Source organism: Physella acuta, unplaced genomic scaffold, assembly GCF_028476545.2.
Source record: "Physella acuta isolate Inbredline_101_S28 unplaced genomic scaffold, ASM2847654v3 ptg000284l, whole genome shotgun sequence".
Classification (NCBI taxonomy): Eukaryota; Metazoa; Mollusca; class Gastropoda; family Physidae; genus Physella; species Physella acuta.
This window is the reverse complement of record NW_026731803.1, coordinates 679,874-698,952: the sequence shown is the minus strand read 5'-3', so window position 1 is coordinate 698,952 and position 19,079 is coordinate 679,874. Positions and strand designations below refer to the sequence as shown.

The window sequence follows — 19,079 nt, the reverse complement described above, 5'->3', positions numbered from 1 at the left end:
TTAGATTTATTTTTGTTTACATCATTAAGGGCTATATAAAATTATAATGTAACCTATACGGCGTTCTGTATTAAAAAGTTCTGTTAGAAGTTGTTCGCGACGTTCTTTAGTCAAATGGGTAAACGCGGCTAAGCTTGGCCGTGTAATAAAGCTGATCTAGAAAAAACCAGTGTATTGTTTTGTCTGTCGGCAGGGATAATTTAGGCATTTGTCCGCTTTCTCCGTTTCGATAATGTCAGCTTTTTGGATGTGGTACTTTTGTCCTCAACCGTCAATAACTGCTTGATGTTAAGACAGACTGACAAAATCTGCTTCGTTCGAGTAGCGAAATACTATAACAAAAAGAAAATGTTCAAATATTATAATTAAAGCGATGTTTAATTCATGTTATATTTAATCTAACCTATCAAAATTTAACAGAGCTACGTGCACATGTAGCTTTTAGTTAGAGTCCAGTATTTTCATCAGTTCATTTGATCTTTAAGAATTAAACTGCTCTCAGTCCTATTTTAAGAGTGGATATGATGTACAAAATAAGATGAACGTTGGTGTTTCATCACTTAAATAAAACAACAAGCTACTGTTATATAGTCTGATAAATAAGAGAAATGTATAAAACATATAAAAAATAATATTGTACTTTAGTGTCTGATAGTAAATAATCAAGTTGGTTAAGAATGGAGGGAACAATTTCAGAAGTCAACACATATTTCTGTATGTTATTACTCAGTTAAACAAAAAATGTATTCACAAATCTCTCCTAAAAATACACGGAAAAGTTTACTAATAGTATAAAGGACAATTTAAATAACAATATAAAAGGTAACACGTTTTCACTACAGTAAAATTGTTGTAAGCATATATTTTAAATGTAGAAAGGACAAGTTAACATTAGACATCACTATAACTCATAGACCGTTGCTGGCATCTCTTGGCTCATAATAAAAGTATGACGGGTTTCTAATGTCAAGACCTATTAGAAGAAAGAAAAAGATAATTAAAACAAGTAAAAATTTGATTACACACATACACATACAATTTCTAAACGAAACGTCACGTACGTTTACCAAGCTTAATACAATTATTTTTTTTAAATATATGTTTAAAGGTTCGAGTTCGATAATACGTACGTACAGCATGGTCTATTGGTAGAGCAGTGCCTACTAACCGTGTAGACCCGAGATCGTTACCAAGAATGGTAGGTAAAATACAGACTGTATCCCCCACCCCACTCCTTCCTTCTCATTTAGCATCCACGTCTAAGAACATGTAAAGTACTAAAAAAAATTTCATAAAAAACGTTTTAATAACAAGCTTTGATGTACTAATGCACTAAAATGTAGAAAATAAATTATAGACAACTATTTAAATAACTATAAAGAAAAGCGTGGGTCACTTTAGTATCTATTGGATACCTTTACTAATGTTTAGGAAGAGACCCACGCTTTTCTTTATAGTTATTTAAATAGTAGTCTATATTTATTTTCTACTTTTTAGTGCATTAGTACTTAAAAGCTTGTTATTAAAACGTTTTTTCATGAAAATTTTTTTAGTACTTTACATGTTTCATGACTAAAAACCATTGCGCGCCTATTAAAACGTGATGACGCGCTATTGAACGTGATGACGCGTGCGGTGTGGTTGGATAGAAAAGGCTACTAATTTGGTCAAAATAAAAAATTAATTAGGCATCCAATTAAGTCAAATTTAATTTCAGATAGCATTGTCTTCATGTCTTGACCCACGTGCCAACTGTAAACCGTATCTGTTAAGTAGAAGTGTCCAAATTTTCGCTCGAGCGTTTCGATCTAGACTGACGATTGACGACTGACGAGGAAGTGAGTTAAATAAAAGCTTGTAAAGAAATTTCGATGCATCGCTAGGCAGCTTTTGCGTCACATCAAACAGAATTTACTCGTTAAAATTGTGAGTCAAGTATCTAATTACATTAGTGTAAAATTGTGAGTCAAGTATCCCATTACATTAGTGTAAAATTGTAAGTCAAGTATCCCATTACATTAGTGTAAAGTTCGTGCTATTTTGTTCCGTGTAGAAGTGGAATGGAATCAAAATGAAAATATCTGGTTGTTTGAGCGTACCGTTGTTTTATACAGGATTCATGTATGAGGCAACATACTGAGTTGAAGGCTGTGGGGCTGAATAATGGTGGACACTGTTGCTACTTGCTCCATTGGGAACGCGTACATCTGCATATAAACACAATTCACATACACTACCATTTACACATGCTCATGCAGATGAAATTGCACGCACACGTAGACTGATACTTACACATATACAAAGACGAAGCTATTTTAATCAACGAGGCTACGACTAGTTCTATAATGAACAGTTTGGCAGTTATTCCACTTTGTAACTAGTAAATTGTATTGTTTAGGGTCCAGTTTGAACAAACTGGGGGTGATCTCCCTTAAACTTTCTCGAATTTTCTTATATAACTATACGGGGGATCGCAACTCGGGATATAGACATGATTTTTAATTAATTTTTAAATACTTAAAACTTTGAAAAATAGAATCTCGTAGAAAAAATAATTGCGCACCAAATGAACAGCAAACAATAAGTGTATAATAGTGTGGAACATTAGTACTTTACTAGCAGTCCATACCTGTTATACGTCCCTGTTATAGTCCCTGTATATTTTTTATGTTAAAATTATTTGTAAAAAAATTATAAAATAATTTATAAAATAGTTATTGGTCAAAACGCATCACTGCACGTTGAGATATTAATGACAAAGAAAATGAATAACTAAATAGCTAAAAATCCGGCACATTTACAATAACAAACAAAGATTACCAATACTTAATAGAAAAATCAAATTATATACATTTTTAGTCAATAGTCAATAGTCGCAATTTCGATTTTTTCGCACAACTACAATACTACCTCTATACTCGTTATACGAGAAAGTAGAAAAAAATCGGATTTCAGATTAAATTGTTAATAATTGTGCAACAACTGAAGCAGACCTACAAAGCGGAAGTAAACAAAACCATACAATTTTTTTACAGAGAATTAGCAAATGTGTATTGCAAACAACAATCTTAAATGCTGTGAGTTTCTAATAGTCTGGTTTGTACCAGTTTATGAAAGGGTATATGAGGTGTATGAAAACGTGTGTGTTTGCCTCAGTTTCGTCCAGATCTCCAGTATTTAGCCACTGTATTGTAGTTTTACTAGCTTGTGTATTTTTGTGTTTAGAATAGACTGTGTTAGGTGTAGATAGTGTATTAAATTATTTTAGCTTTAACGAGCCTTTGTTTTCATTCAGTCTTGTTTTGTAACCCGTTTGTGGTTGTTTGTTTTATGTGTTGGCCGTCCCTGCCAGGCCCTGCACTGGCCTGTGTGAAAAGCCTATCAGTAAAGGACCATGACTTAAGCAGCGTATACCCGACTAAGACTTTTGAAAAAAGAACACATAACCCTGAACCCAACTCTAACTTAAAATATTTAACACTAACCACAACCAACAAAAAACACAAAAAAAATGCAAAAATAACACAAACACAAAACACAAACGCAAACATAAACACAAGCGCAAACACAAATCCAAAAACCAAAGGAAACACAAATTTAAACACAAACAAAAAAGGTCAACACTAAAGCAATTACAAAAGCAAACACAAAGGCAGAAATAAACACAAACACAACATGAACATCAATGTAAACACAAACTCAAACGCAAACACAACTACAAATGCAAAAAAAAAAACGCAAACCAAAACGCAAAAAATAACGCAGAAATTAACCAAAACTTTAAATGCAACTATAAACTCAAAGTGCTCACCCAATCGCACCCTGCAGGGTAAAAAAACTCTAATACCCCATCCGATTTATAGTCTATTCAACTCACTAAACCGACAGTAGGCACCATATCGTTCAAGGGAAGGCCCGTTTAAAACGTACGTTTGCACCCAGCGTTCACATGATAGCACAGGGCGCCAAATCGAACCCTGCCAGGATTCAATTTAGTGAACTACTATAATACCCCCAGCTTGTCCGAAGACCGAAAGATAGAAGTAAACATTTTATTATATGCCTGTCTTGCCACGTGCTGTCCGCCTTCAAATATATACATACGTACAGAGACACATTATCCCGCTTGAGCTTTATATATATATATATATATATATATATATATATATATATATATATATATATATATATATATATATATATATATATATACGAACTTTTTCATTCCATCATCAAGAAAATTATGGTTTTTAGTCGTTTGTCCTGCTTGGCGTTCATTCCATTTTTAACTCTCTGAACCGAAACTGAGTTCAGAACCTCATGTAGGCTACTTATTTTCATTGACAAAGTGGGAAATTTAATCAAAGGAAATGCTGTAAGTATGCTTGCATCTTTCATTATTTTGTGTTTTCATGCAATGTTAGTTTTCTTAAGCCATAATAACGTCAGTCTGGATTGATTGTTTTTACTTCTGAGAAACTGATTTGATGAAAGTGTGGATCATTTTGTATGACAACCCTCTGCTGGGGTGAAATGTCACAGGCCATGGGGTGAAACGTCACACTTTTTCTTTGGTGTGACTTTTCACCCAGGTCATTAAAAAAGAAGACTACTTAATATATAACATGCAGGATATTTTTTTTCTTTTTTCTTTCTTGTATTTCAAAATGATTAATCCTAATATATAAAAGTCCATGTGCGCACTTCTCTCTTTCTCTCTCTCTCTCTCTCTCTCTCTCTCTCTCTCTCTCTCTCTCTCGCTCTCTCTCTCTGTCCGCAAAATACTTTCGCCGGACATCACATCAGAATCTGCAGCGATATATGAAGAGCTTTATGCAGACTTTTGTTGAAAATAATGTTAAATGTTTTAAACGTATAACCACAATTTTATTTAAAGAAGAAAAATAAAAAATAAAGGCGTATTCGAATGTAGAAAAACAATTTTAATTATGCAACCGGAAAAGTGTTTATACTTGGGACAAGAAAGCATTTAACAATGACGTCGCTTATTGTTTACACTAAAAAGAGCACGAAACTGATGACGTCATCTTCCGAGTTTAGAATAAAATATGGAAATGAACTATTTCATTCAAATATGATTTAGATCTAGATTCTACGTACGCTATGAAATGTATAAAATACGATTTTCTCGGCCTAAACTTTTATAAGTTTTTACTTTATCTATTTGGATTCTAGGTTTAGATCTAGATCTCGATTCTAGATCTAGACTAGATCTACGGAAAAACTAGACGTAGACGCTATGATCTGGATTTAGACTATATACTAAAATCAACATAACTACCATTGAACAGCCGGGTTTTTAAAGAAATCTTTTAGGTCTCTTAATTTTAAGTCTCTTAATCAGCGAGTGCACTAATATGGTATGGTTACCGATGAAGAAATGAACTATTTCATTTAAATCTATAGATCTATTCATAAATACCTAATAAAAATAAATCACTTTAAAAACAAGAAGAATACCGTGGAAAAGCTGAGTTTTTTAACGGAAGCATTTAAGTTACTTAATCAGTGTGTGCCTGTGTTATGTTAAATGTGTCGGATTTTTAGCTAATTAGCTATTTCTTTGCTTTGTCAGTAATACCGTTCAACGTGTAGTAATGCACATTGCGTTTTGACCAATAAATATTTTATAAATTGTTTTTTTCTCAAACAAGTTCAACATTTTAGAATATATAGGCCTATAATTCACGTGAAAAGGGTACCGATGGCTAGTGTCATTATATGTCCCTATCATGTATACAGTGAATAAGATAATAATAGGCAAGTCAAGTAGTAGTAGTAGTAATAAATATATAATTTTACTCAGTACTAATAACCTTTATAGGCCAATCATTACATATGCAATCACTGAATTTTTTTGTGTTAAGATTGTATTTTTTTAGTTTTTTTCTTCACAGAATCATGCCAAGACAATACCAGCGCAAGACAACACGAGGAACATGCCATTGAGATGGCAGTTGCAGCCGATTTTGAAGGAAACTGATAGACGAAGAATGGGACTTTGAGGTTGAATACCTTAAAAGTAGTGAAAAGGTGAAAAAAAAATTCATAAACTTCGAAACTGTCAAAGTATGATCTGTGCATAAAAAAGACATCATTACTTTGCTGACAAAGTCTGACATTTCTGGGACAAAACGCAACAAGAGTGGTCATGTAATCATTGAAGACATCGTGAAATAAGCAGCCTAAATATTCTTTAACTGTTAACTGAAAGACAGCCTTCCATTTCTCTTAAATATTAGTACAGTCCTGTATTAATATATTTGGCCACTGTCCTCTTTATGGCCTGGTGTTATGTCTGAGTCTCTTCCCGTGTCACAATAAAAAATTAATCGTTTAGTGTTAGAATTACACATCTGGTCCTCATTTTCATACACACACCCCAGTGGCGTCGCTTGGTCGAGTGTCACCCGGTGCGGCACCCCCCATCACCCCAAGAAACAATATATATATATATATATATATATATATATATATATATATATATATATAGTCTATATTACTTAAACATTCATTAATATTCATGATTGTTAAGGGAAATTATTTTCAATAGCAAAAAAAAGTGTTTTTTTGGGATCAAATAGATTCAACCATATAACATTGGAAAATGTGTGACTTTTCACCCCAAGCATGCGACTTTTTGACCCCGCACTGGGGTAAAATGTCACAATTCTAAATCACAAAATTTTGCAAGTCTGTCATGGGCATACCGTGAACAGCTATTCCAAACGGCTCTGCATACAGTTATCTGAAATGTGAAACTAGTATCTGGTGCATTGGCATTGTTAAAGGTTCACAATTCTTGTCTCCAGATCTTAAAAGTGAAATTTGTGACTTTTCACCCCCTTCTACCCCATACATATATTGAGGTGTGTATCTATGTTGTGTTAAGCAGATAGTTTTAAGTCGTTAATCGAAAATGGAGACAAACACTGAGCAAAAATAATCTCAAACAGTTGTAGTTCTACAGATAATTAGACGAACCTTGTCTCTGAGTGGACACTTCAATCGATTCATCTAGCACGTCGTACCGGCCTGCAAAAAAAACCTAAGGATATTCAGGTGTGATTTTTATTAAAACGATGACTATAAAATAAAATAGTTCACGGTGTATACATGTTTAGATAAGTTAAATAGATATGCTAAATAAAAACACCGCTTATGTCATACAACTTATCACTTGTATCATTAAAATTCCAATAAATTAACTTCCTTGATTAGTTTTCCCACATTTACATCAGCATTATCACGTTTACGGCCCAAATGTTATTTTCTTTACGCCTATGCTACATTATCCTACCTTTTTGTTACATAATTGATACTACACCACAACTCCTCCAACGGGCAACCCTTCAACCCCCCCCCTTACTCCAAGACTAGAACATCCTACCACTAGGCTATAACCTTGATACTGCACCCCCCCCCCCCCCCTTCCCACAGACAACTCTACCCTGAGAGCAGTCCTGTAATGTTAGATGTTGACGTTGTTCTAGATTTTATCAACGTCCTACATTGTATTCCTCAAATGGCAATTATGTGGGGGGGGGGGATATTCTCATAGGTACGCATGCAAGCTAATCTGAATTTGCTGTTTTGTAGTGTACATCAACAGAAAAATATTAATTACTGTCCAGACATTTTGCATGTATAGTATTTTATAATGTACTAAACCGAGACTCTTACTTTCTGATTCCCCATTTGGTGGTCCCACATTTGGTGGTCCTACATTTGGTGGTCCTACATTTGGTGGTCCTACATTTGGTGCTCCTACATTTGGTGGTCGTACATTTGGTGGTCCTACATTTGGTGGTCCTCCATTTGGTGGTCCTACATTTGGTGGTCTTACATTTGGTGGTCGTACATTTGGTGGTCCTACATTTGGTCGTCCTACATTTGGCGGTTCTACAATTGGTTGTCCTACATTCTGTTGTTGCATCTCTATGGGTTGGGGACGGTTCAAATCTCTATTAGCGCCGTTGTTGTCATTGTTTCCAGCAGGTGGATGTTGGTCAGCAGAAGGTCGGCCTTGTCTTCTTCGAGAACACACAATAAGGGCGACAACAAGAACGAGAATAAGGATGATAACCACTGCACCGGCTACAGCCACACCAATGATTAACCAGAAATTAGTGTTGCCATTTTCTGAAAAATATTTTGAAGTAGAAGTAATTACAACTCTCATTGCACCAATAAACAAAAAAACAACGTTTACCAATTTGGGTTTGTTCAAATTCCCTTTTTGTTGATTTTGTTCTGTAAAAGAAGTCATCACACCTGAATAAATCTGGACCATACTGATAAATTTATATAAAGCCACAATGGCAAGATAGAAAAAACTACAACCTAAAGATAAAATATAAGTAACTTTCAAACACAGTAAATCAACACAATTTTAAAAATCTTGAATGGACACAAACTAAAACTGGAAGAATTGTTTTGAATTACTATTCCAGCAACTTTTAAACTTGACAATGTAATGTTCAATGTAACTATGGAATGCATTGTTGATTGCTCTACATGTTTCTTAAGTTCCTGTGGGGAAAAAATTACATTAGATGGTATTAACATCAGACTCGGTTTTAAAACATTCAAATTTAAATTTTTTAGGAGATATGCGCATTAAAAAAAAATCACCAAAATCCTGATTTTAGTCGAAATGCGTTTCTTGCACTTTTGGATACTATGTCAATTTTAGTATTAAGAAATTACCAACTTTAATGACAATTATTTTTTTATGTGTTTAAAGTACCACTTTATTACCCCACTAACTTAAAAAATAATCATGTTTTCCCAATCTTACAAAGTTTAATATCCGTCATCTTATTGTATGATGCATCATTAACAAGACATAATGTAACAATGATAGTATTTTCTATCACCTCAGAAACACCCAAAGCTTACAATCAGCTTTATACATTACACAGAAATAATATTTTCGTGACCTACTTTTTTCTGTTTTTTTTAACGCTAAAAGAAGCCTTCTACTTTTTTATTTATAAAACAATGCCAACCATGTTTTAGTAATTGTTCTTCATGCAAAAATAAAAATTTTGCCACGGGGCAATTTTTATGGCTTTCATAGAAAAAAATGTTTCTAGTTAATAATATACAATATTTGAAACTTTTGCATTCTTAAACGTGTTCGATTTTTCTGACATTGTAGAATTCTGACTGTGAAAATTGATTGCTATAAGTGCATACAAACAAAAAGCCTTAGTGTTTTTAAAAGTACCAAAAGATTCAAACTGGCGGAGGTTTTAACAAGTTTCTGTGACAACCAAATTTGTTTTCCACGATTTATTTTAGCCGTTTAATACTTACTTTCATGCGCCAAACAAGGTTAAAGTATTCAATTGTCATTAGATCTTAAATAATTAAAGTAGAAAAAAAAACAGAGAATATCCCCTTTAGACTGCTAATTAGGTTAATGAAGACCACTGTGCCTGAAACACTCCAAGTTGTGGTTGACGAAACCCCTACACCTGTGTTTGCTGAAACTCCCACACCTGTGTTTGTTGCAGTAGTTGAATGTCCTGTAGAAAAAAGCTGCGAATTTATTTTTGCGAGAAGTGAGCTAAATTGCAATCAAAGTATGTCAACTTTATCAGCGATTGAATAGAAGAAATATTTTAAAAGATAAAAGGGTAGTTATTTTCAAAGATAAAATGTCTTGCTCTATGTCAACATGGACTAACATGTAGCATGCGGTACAAAAATATAATCAAAGCCTTAAGCACCGAATATTTTACTTAGTTAATTAAGTAGAAATTCACCTGTTATAGTCGATACTTGTGTTACTGTTAACGGTGGCGACACTGAAAATAAACACAAGCTTGATTTATCTTTGTGGCACAGCAAACAATGAGAATAATCATGCATTACTATTCGGTAATTTAGATGAGTTATATACTCAACATGCATCATTGAGATAATCATGAACAATGTACTGTTACTTACATTTATTTTGTTACTGAACTAGTGTCCAAGAAATTTTCGTATCATGGAATTGCTCGAAAAATTATCAGACAGAAAAAGTTTCGGGAAATTTCACACATGGATTACATTATTAGTGAACTTCTTATCCAGTAACAAGAAGAATGATACAATATTAATGATTAAAGTGCACAGCTAAAAGTGAGATATACACTACACCAGTACATAAAGAAGTGCCTTTCATCGGCATTAGCTGACCAGCAGAAATAAAAGTGAGATAAACTGACGGGAATTTTTTTCTGGACCTCTTCGTTTGGTGAATATCTAACGCTAGTTGTAATCAACGCAACTAGCTTGTTTATTTATCTAATACTACTAAAAGTCAAGTTTGTTTACATGTTTGAATATTTATTTGTTTGTTTTTTTGTTTGTCCGATCGAGTATTGTGATATGTTCTACTCTATCTGGAGAGCTGTAAAATAGTATGTAGGTAGAGAATAATTTTTTAATGCAGACAGACTGTTAATCACAAATTTATTTAAAGACGTTAATTAATTTATTGATTTATTCATGCGTAGAGTAACCCTATTTTTTTTAAAAAGTTTAGAACGACCACTACACTCGGCGGGACCGTGACGTCACAGTTTTTTGTTTACTCTTTAGTACAATAAAATGGCGGCGTCTATCGAAGAAAATTGTGTTCCCATTCAAAAGTTTAACGCGTTCTAAATCTAATTTTCTGTCGGTCATAACTTTAACAATACGCCCGTTTGCTGTATTTATAACGTTCCAACACTTATATCAATTTTCAACTGTCTTTTTTCATTTAGTTTTACAATGAATTTCTCTAGATCTAAAGATCTGCTGTCGAAGGAAAGTTATGAATCTAGCCTAGATATCTAGATCTAGCCTAGATCTAGGTCACTAGACTCAATGTAAATTCTAGATCTAGACTTAATGTAAATTCTACATCTAGAATCTATTTCAGGCCTTAATACATCTAGAATCTATTTCAGGCCTTAATTATTTTATATAAATCTTTGTTAGGCTAATTTAAGATAAAATTTAATTTGAAAGTTACTACTACTAGACTTAGATCTAGATCTATGCGCGTAAATCAAGTTGCATAAGGAGACTCAAAGTATAGTATAAAAATTCATTTGTGACGTCACGAGTAAATAGCTAAGTTGGTAATGTAGCCGGCTCTCATGCGGGTGGCGCAGGTTCTAGACCAATATGTCAATGATATTTTTTTTTCTTTTTTTTTTTTTAGATGTGAATGATAAAGTTGCCTATCTGAACTTGGCAGGATACAGGGCAGGTGAAGTAGAATTCATCTGTTTCTTTGTCCTAAGCATATGAAAGGATAGTGTGGTCAGAGACATGCTCGGCTGGAATCGTTTTTTAAACGATAAAAACATGTTGTCTGAGACTTGGCGGGACACTGGGCAGGTGAAGTAGAGTTGAGTAGGTCACATGTGACGTCAGTATATGAAGGGATAGTCCGAAATCGGTGTTTTCGGTGTTTTTAAAAGATAAAAAACATATTTTTGAATGTGGGGTCTGTTTTTGTGACGATAAGTGACACTGCAGTAGCGTAGGAGGGGGGGGGGGGAGGGGAGGCGGGGGGGTGGGGGGGGGGGGGAAGAGAGGCGGAGGGAGGTGGAGGGGGTGGAAAGGGAAGGGGGGGGGGCGGGGGGGGGACATATGTTGGGGCGCCAAAATGGTTTGGAAAAATAAATTGAAAGGTTGAGGGGGGTTCAAATCGAAAGTTTGAGTGGGGGGGGGGGGGGTGCACATCAAAAGTTTGAGGGGGGGGGGGGAGGGGTTGCAAATCGAAATCTTGCGGGGGGAGGGGGTTCAAATCGAAAAGTTTGTCCCCGGGCTCCGGGAAGGGGCGCTATGCCTCTGAGTGACAGACGTGGTGTTTTTTGATGGATGACCCCCGAAACCCACAGTTATCCAACGGATGACGGGTATTTTAGTATATATCTAAATATCTTACGTGTTAGAGATTTTATTGTGGTGGTGCCAGATCCATCGGTAAAAAAAATTTGAGATTTTAAGTAGTAGCAGTTGGTCACGTGAACTGCCTGGCACGTGCAACTGAAACGAATGGTGATGACGTCAATGGCTATCCTCATGGTCAGCGAGTTACCGGCTACTGTAGTTGTGTTGCTGAAACAGGTCATGGTGACACTGGTCACGGCTGGCTGACCCCCATCAACAACACACGTGACGTCTAGTGTGTCGCCAATATTGACCTGGACACTAAACTTTCCAGAGTTGGGTGGATGTTTGGACGTGTACAGTAGAGGAGCTGTAGATGGCGGCTCTAGCAGGAAGATAATTATTTATTGAATTTAGTAAAGGTGTTAGTAGAGTAGATGTAGATGGTGGCTCTAGCAGGAAGATAATTTTTTATTGAATTTAGTAAAGGTGTTAGTAGAGTAGATGTAGATGGTGGCTCTAGCAGGAAGATAATTTTTTATTGAATTTAGTAAAGGTGTTAGTAGAGTAGATGTAGATGGTGGCTCTAGCAAGAAGATAATTATTTATTGAATTTAGTAAAGGTGTTAGTAGAGTAGATGTAGATGGTGGCTCTAGCAGGAATTTAATTTTTTATTGAATTTAGTAAAGGTGTTAGTAGAGTAGATGTAGATGGTGGCTCTAGCAGGAAGATAATTTTTTACTGAATTTAGTAAAGGTATTAGTAGAGTAGATGTAGATGGTGGCTATAGCAGAAAGATAATTATTTATTGCATTTAGTTTGTCAGTTCGAGAAGAGTGAAACAAATTAATTTGCTTTAAATAAGTAAAATGTTTCCAATAATTTAAAATCCAACAACGTATTAATCAGTTAATATGCAAATAGTTTTGTCAAACCTAGTGCATTTATAGTCATCGTCCTCTCAAAGAAAATTAGTGGAAACACTTTATTCTCAGCCTTACAGTACAAGCTGTATGTTCCTGCCGAGTCAACCTTAAAGGTGGGGTGGAAATAATATTTGTCGGTGATAAAAGGGGCCACAGTTCGATTGGTGGTGATGGTTCCTAGACGGGCGACAAAAACTGGTTCTCTATTGGCCTGTTGGTCATGATTGTATATATATATATATATATATATATATATATATATATATATATATATATATATATATATATATATATATATATATATATATATGTGTGTGTGTGTGTTGTTAAAGCTATTTAAAAAGTAGTATTTTATCATAAATATAAAGAAAACTATTTTATCCTTTTAGTGGATTATCACATAAAAGCTTGTTATTAAAACGTTTTTAAGCACTTTTATCGGACTTTCCTCCCGAAAAGAAATAGAGTTAAAAAAAAGATTACCCACCATAATTTTTTTCACAGAGCAGTCAATAGTGAGGCCCGCACTGTCTGGACATACGTTGTAGGGGTTAGGTGCTGTCAGCTCCACATAGTTTGGTCCAACTAAAAGTTTATTGATACAACAAATAAGTGTGCTTCTTGGTATAAACCCTACATATTAGAATATTCAAATAAACCTGAAAATGTCGACCACAACTTCCATAAAACCAGAAACACTCGATACATACATAATACCGTGGCAACGAAAACAAATTGAGAACTGTTGACTTGTGTTGTCTGAAGGACAGTGAATGCCCGACATTGAACGACAACATCTGATTCTGAAACTGAATAGATGATACAAAATAAAATAAACGAGATTAAATCTTCATGTTATATATTCTACTAAAGCTGGAGTTCGTTTACAAATTTGTATATTTATCTATTTATTTATTTATTTATTTTTCTTTGTCTGTTCGTTAGAAGACAACATCTGCACTATGTGTATAACTGTAAAATATGTTGTTTTATGTAAAGAATGGTTTTTTTTCTACTTCTAGACTATAATTAATTTGTTAACATATTCATTTGTAGAAACACCCCTTTAATTATAAAAGTTCAGAACAAATACTTTATTTTTACAAGATAATAAAACATTTCATTGGGCTTAGTGACGTCACTTGATGTTTTTACTGATTTTCATTATTATTAGTTTGACGTTAGCTTTAATACTCTATTCATTTATTATTCAAATGAGGTTCGAGGTCAAAAAAAATTATAGAAATAAAGCGATTTTTTAAAAACACAAAAATATGACTTCTTTTTTGGATGTGAATGATATAGTTGCCGATCGGAATTTGGAGGGACATGGGGCAGGTCAAAGAAACATAATTTATGGATGACCATGAAACCAACAATTTTCCAATGATAACGGGTAGTCTAGTTTATTTTATTGTGTAAAAATTTTCACATCATTTACCCAAAATTTGCCGGAATGTGGCTGAACCATCTGTGACGTTAAGTGTTCCTGTTTTGTTGCCGTCTGCTGTATACCATTGGGCGTAGCCTGGAGGGAAGCCTGCATCATTCAGGTAACAGGTACACACAGCCTCGGAAAATTGTGGGAACTCGGCGCTCTGACACGTCAATGGCTTGACATCAGGGGATTCTGAGCTTAATTTAGAGACAACTCTATTTCTCCTGTATCGGTTCTCCATATTTGTATCAGTTTTTATGGGTATACGTTGTTAAAAATACATGGCTTTTATATCACAGAAGGTCGTTGGTGTATTGCAAAGAGCAACCCTCTTCCATTCTTGCCCCTAACATTACAAAATCTATACCAATTTGATAAGTTCCAGGTGATTTTTAGATTTTATAGCCGGCTATTAATTTGATTAGGAAAGTGCCGTTGTGAATTTCTATTTCAAAAAGCAGCTTAACGAATCCTAAATCCAATACCAAACTCAACTGTTTCTATTGTGAACTTACTTAATGTAACCTGTAGCTGTGAACTTACTTAATGTAACCTGTAGCTGTGAACTTACTTAATGTAACCTGTAGCTGTGAACTTACTTAATGTAACCTGTAGCTGTGAACTTACTTAATGTAACCTGTAGCTGTGAACTTACTAAATGTAACCTGTAGCTGTGAACTTACTTAATGTAACCTGTAGCTGTGAACTTACTTCTGTGAACTTACTTAATGTAACCTGTAGCTGTGAACTTACTTAATGTAACCTGTAGCTGTGAACTTACTTAATGTAACCTGTAGCTGTGAACTTACTTAATGTAACCTGTAGCTGTGAACTTACTTAATGTGACCTGTAGCTGTGAACTTACTTAATGTAACCTATAGCTGTAAACTTACTTAATGTAACCTGTAGCTGTGAACTTACTTAATGTAACCTGTAGCTGAGAACTTACTTAATGTAACCTGTAGCTGTGAACGTACTTAATGTAACCTGTAGCTGTGAACTTACTTAATGTAACCTGTAGCTGTGAACTTACTTAATGTAACCTGTAGCTGTGAACTTACTTAATGTAACCTGTAGCTGTGAACTTAATGTAACCTGTAGATGTGAACCTACTTAATGTAACCTGTAGCTGTGAACTTACTTAATGTAACCTGTAGCTGAGAACTTACTTAATGTAACCTGTAGCTGTTAACTTAATGTAACCTGTAGCTGTGAACTTACTTAATGTAACCTGTAGCTGTGAACTTACTTAATGTAACCTGTAGCTGTGAACTTAGTTAATGTAACCTGTAGCTGAGAACTTACTTAATGTAACCTGTAGCTCTGAACCTACTTAATGTAACCTGTAGCCGTGAACTTACTTAATGTAACCAGTAGCTGAGAACTTACTTAATGTAACCTGTAGCTGTGAACTTACTTAATGTAACCTGTAGCTGTGAACTTACTTAATGTAACCTGTAGCTGTGAACTTATTTAATGTAACCTGTAGCTGAGAACTTACTTAATGTAGCCTGTAGCTGTGAACTTAATGTAACCTGTAGCTGTGAACTTACTTAATGTAACCTGTGACCTACTTAGGTGTGGTAATTTTTATTTTTACATTTGTTACTTTACCATATATGGTCTGTGGTGTAATCACTGGTTTTTTCCACTGTCTTAAGAAAGTCTTAGACTCAGTACTTTTCCATTATGAGATGATTGGTTGATTTGGACCAGGTTATATTCCAACCAATAGCCTTATGATTTGAAGGTGACCTTCCATGTTGCCTAAGTCGATAAATAGACCGCGCACAGGTTTCTCTAGGCAGTTACTTGACCAGACATCGTTGAGAGATAATAAGCCCTGTGTGTCGCCGTGTAGTACTAAGCAGCATATTCTTATATTACTTGTGGTTAAGTAATTCTTTATGCTTATAGCAGCGTTGTGTAAACTGTGGTGATTTTCTGAAGTGTTAAAAGCTGTGATAGTGTATCATATTATTTTTTCCCACAAATTGTAAGTTGGGTTTTGTTCATTCTGTAAACCTATTTTATCCTGTATAAATCTAGTGTTCTGCCACGACTTTGTACACTCATTAAAAGTTATATGCAGATTAAATGTATTGTTGGCATCAGTAGTTTCTCTAGTGTTTCCCCTAGACATCAAGTACGAGTCCTAGTGAACTATTGTGTTAGCTTTCTTTTATTTAGGCTTGTCGCCATCTGTGTATAATCATTTAAACGAATCCGGGAGCGTTCGCCAACTATCTGGCTGATAGAGTGGTGTTTCGTTACAAACCTGTAGCTGTGAACTTACTTAATGTAACCTGTAGCTGTGAACTTAATGTAACCTGTAGCTGTGAACTTACTTAATGTAACCTGTAGCTGTGAACTTACTTAATGTAACCTGTAGCTGTGAACTTACTTAATGTAACCTGTAGCTGTGAACTTACTTAATGTAACCTGTAGCTGTGAACTTACTTAATGTAACCTGTAGCTGTGAACTTACTTAATGTAACCTGTAGCTGTGAACTTACTAAATGTAACCTGTAGCTGTGAACTTACTTAATGTAACCTGTAGCTGTGAACTTACTAAATGTAACCTGTAGCTGTGAACTTACTTAATGTAACCTGTAGCTGTGAACTTACTTAATGTAACCTGTAGCTGTGAACTTACTTAATGTAACCTGTAGCTGTGAACTTACTTAATGTAACCTGTAGCTGTGAACTTAATGTAACCTGTAGCTGTGAACTTACTTAATGTAACCTGTAGCTGTGAACTTACTTAATGTAACCTGTAGCTGTGAACTTACTTAATGTAACCTGTAGCTGAGAACTTACTTAATGTAACCTGTAGCTGTGAACCTACTCAATGTAACCTGTAGCTGTGAACTTACTTAATGTAACCTGTAGCTGTGAACTTACTTAATGTAACCTGTAGCTGTGAACTTGTGACGCCATACAGACTGCTGTCACAACCCTGGGGATATACTGTCACAGACAGTACTAGCTGTCCAGGTGATACACCAACCAAGTTGATCAGGTGTGTGCAGGTGTTACCTGAGACTTGTGACGTAGTAGGCGGAACCTTACCAATGCTGGTTACCTGTTGATAAAGGAGCTACGACTAGGTGGGTTATATTTTACAAAGACTCTACTTTATCAATTAATTAAAATAGTTTGTATTATTTAGTATACTCTCCGCAATCATAAAGTAAAATATTGTTTTAATTAAATTATATCCCGATTTAACCTATTCATTTAAGCTATAGCCGAAAGCTAATAGTGCATTAAAACGCAATTATTTACTGTGTTTTTATAGGCCTAGATATTATTTATTAAATCTAGAATCGAGTTTTTTCTACAACATAACAAATGACTTAAGTCTATTTATCGCTTGTATTATCGAATTAGATAGCTGATAATAGTGTTGGAAACTAATGGAAACAATAACAATATTATTAAATCTATAACCGAAAGCTAATAATGGTTTGCGAAGCCTTGACCGATGATTTAACTTCAAAGTTTAATTCTGCTTTACTCTTAAATACTGTCCTTATATAAATAGATATATCTTACATTAGACATTAATATTACTTTATGTATTATATTATCTAATTCATAACACATTGGATGCATCACTGGCAACGATAAAGATATTAGTCGATTGACAAAATAATATAATAGTATCTTTACGTTTATGAACCAGCCAAGCGAGGCACTTGTGTTCTTAGCCCTGCAGGTAAGGCTCAGGTAAGTGTTGGACTGTACAAGGGAGACGGGGTCACATTCAACGGTGGATGGTTCGTCTGTGGTTTAAAGTGTATTGTTGGTGGTTTTACATTAAGGCAAGTCACTCTCACACACTATACACCCTATAGACACAAACACGACACATTAGTATAGCGACACCCATGGACACACACACACACACACACACACATATATATATATATATATATATATATATATATATATATATATATATATATATATATATGTATACTGTTTAAACGAAATATATACTAACCACTGATACATGACTGACCTGTTGATGTAAAACAATTAAATTTAGTTAATCTAAATATTTAGTCAGGTCTAAATGACATTTCCTTACTGCAGTTTACAACAGTTTTTATGTATAACCTCACAATGTCCTCCTACACTACAATACCCAGTCGATAGTTGCTCAGTTGGTATTTTTTGACTGACGCCCAGTTGACAGACGCCCAGTTGACAGACGCCCATTTAGTATTGCCCAAATGGCAGCGCCCATTTGGTTTTTCCCAGTTTTAACGTAACTAGACGGTCTGAATAACGGCTTGGAGCTGAGTACAAATTTATATTAATCGAAATCCATAAATCTTCTGCGTATGAATCAGAGAAAAGAATTCTCAGCAAACCACCTCCAAGTAGAGTCAGCATTAACCCAATAGCCGCCACACGTATGAAAGAACGTGAAGAGTGAGAGACGGTAATAAACATGTCTTAAAGCTTTTGTAAGGCCAATCAAAATTAATGGTTTATGCGGCTTTAAATTACAGACTTATTGATAGTTTAATACAAGAGCATTTTGTTTACATTGATACTCTAGGAAGTTTAAACCCGAATATGAAACTTTGTGGGTTTTTCAATAAGAATTATTGGTCAGGTTACCCAATAGCTCAGGGTAGATTTTGTAACATATTTATGTAAGGAAAGTATCAGTGCTATAAATAAACACTTTGTCTGGTTGGTCAGCTAGAATTACATTTCTTGTGCTTCAATCAGATAGACTAAAATATCTGCCAAGGTAATCAGCTAGAATAAAATATATGCCCAGATAATCAGC

The 19,079-nt window shown here is 34.7% G+C and overlaps 1 protein-coding gene across 1 annotated transcript; it reads right to left on the bottom strand.

Annotated features, from left to right (window-relative positions):
* Positions 1 to 908: 908 nt before the first annotated feature.
* LOC131939588 (uncharacterized) lies at positions 909 to 14,510 on the bottom strand. The gene is made up of 8 exons (XM_059297993.1): positions 14,273 to 14,510; positions 13,319 to 13,416; positions 12,841 to 12,937; positions 11,960 to 12,289; positions 9,795 to 9,836; positions 9,457 to 9,554; positions 2,138 to 2,207; positions 909 to 973 (listed from the first exon to the last, which is right to left on the bottom strand). The coding sequence occupies exons 1-8, from the start codon at positions 14,508 to 14,510 to the stop codon at positions 909 to 911; spliced, it is 1,038 nt and encodes a 345-aa protein (XP_059153976.1).
* Positions 14,511 to 19,079: the final 4,569 nt, after the last annotated feature.

What these genes read in the sequence shown, in the direction of transcription:
- LOC131939588 (XM_059297993.1), bottom strand. Translation starts at nt 14,510, where the DNA reads ATGGAGAACCGATACAGGAGAAATAGAGTTGTCTCTAAATTAAGCTCA. An exon ending in GCTCTGTGAAAAAAATTATG is followed by an intron (nt 12,938 to 13,318) that starts GTGGGTAATCTT and finishes CCCACCTTTAAG; the next exon opens with GTTGACTCGGCAGGAACATA. An exon ending in ACAAGTATCGACTATAACAG is followed by an intron (nt 9,555 to 9,794) that starts GTGAATTTCTAC and finishes TTTTTTCTACAG; the next exon opens with GACATTCAACTACTGCAACA.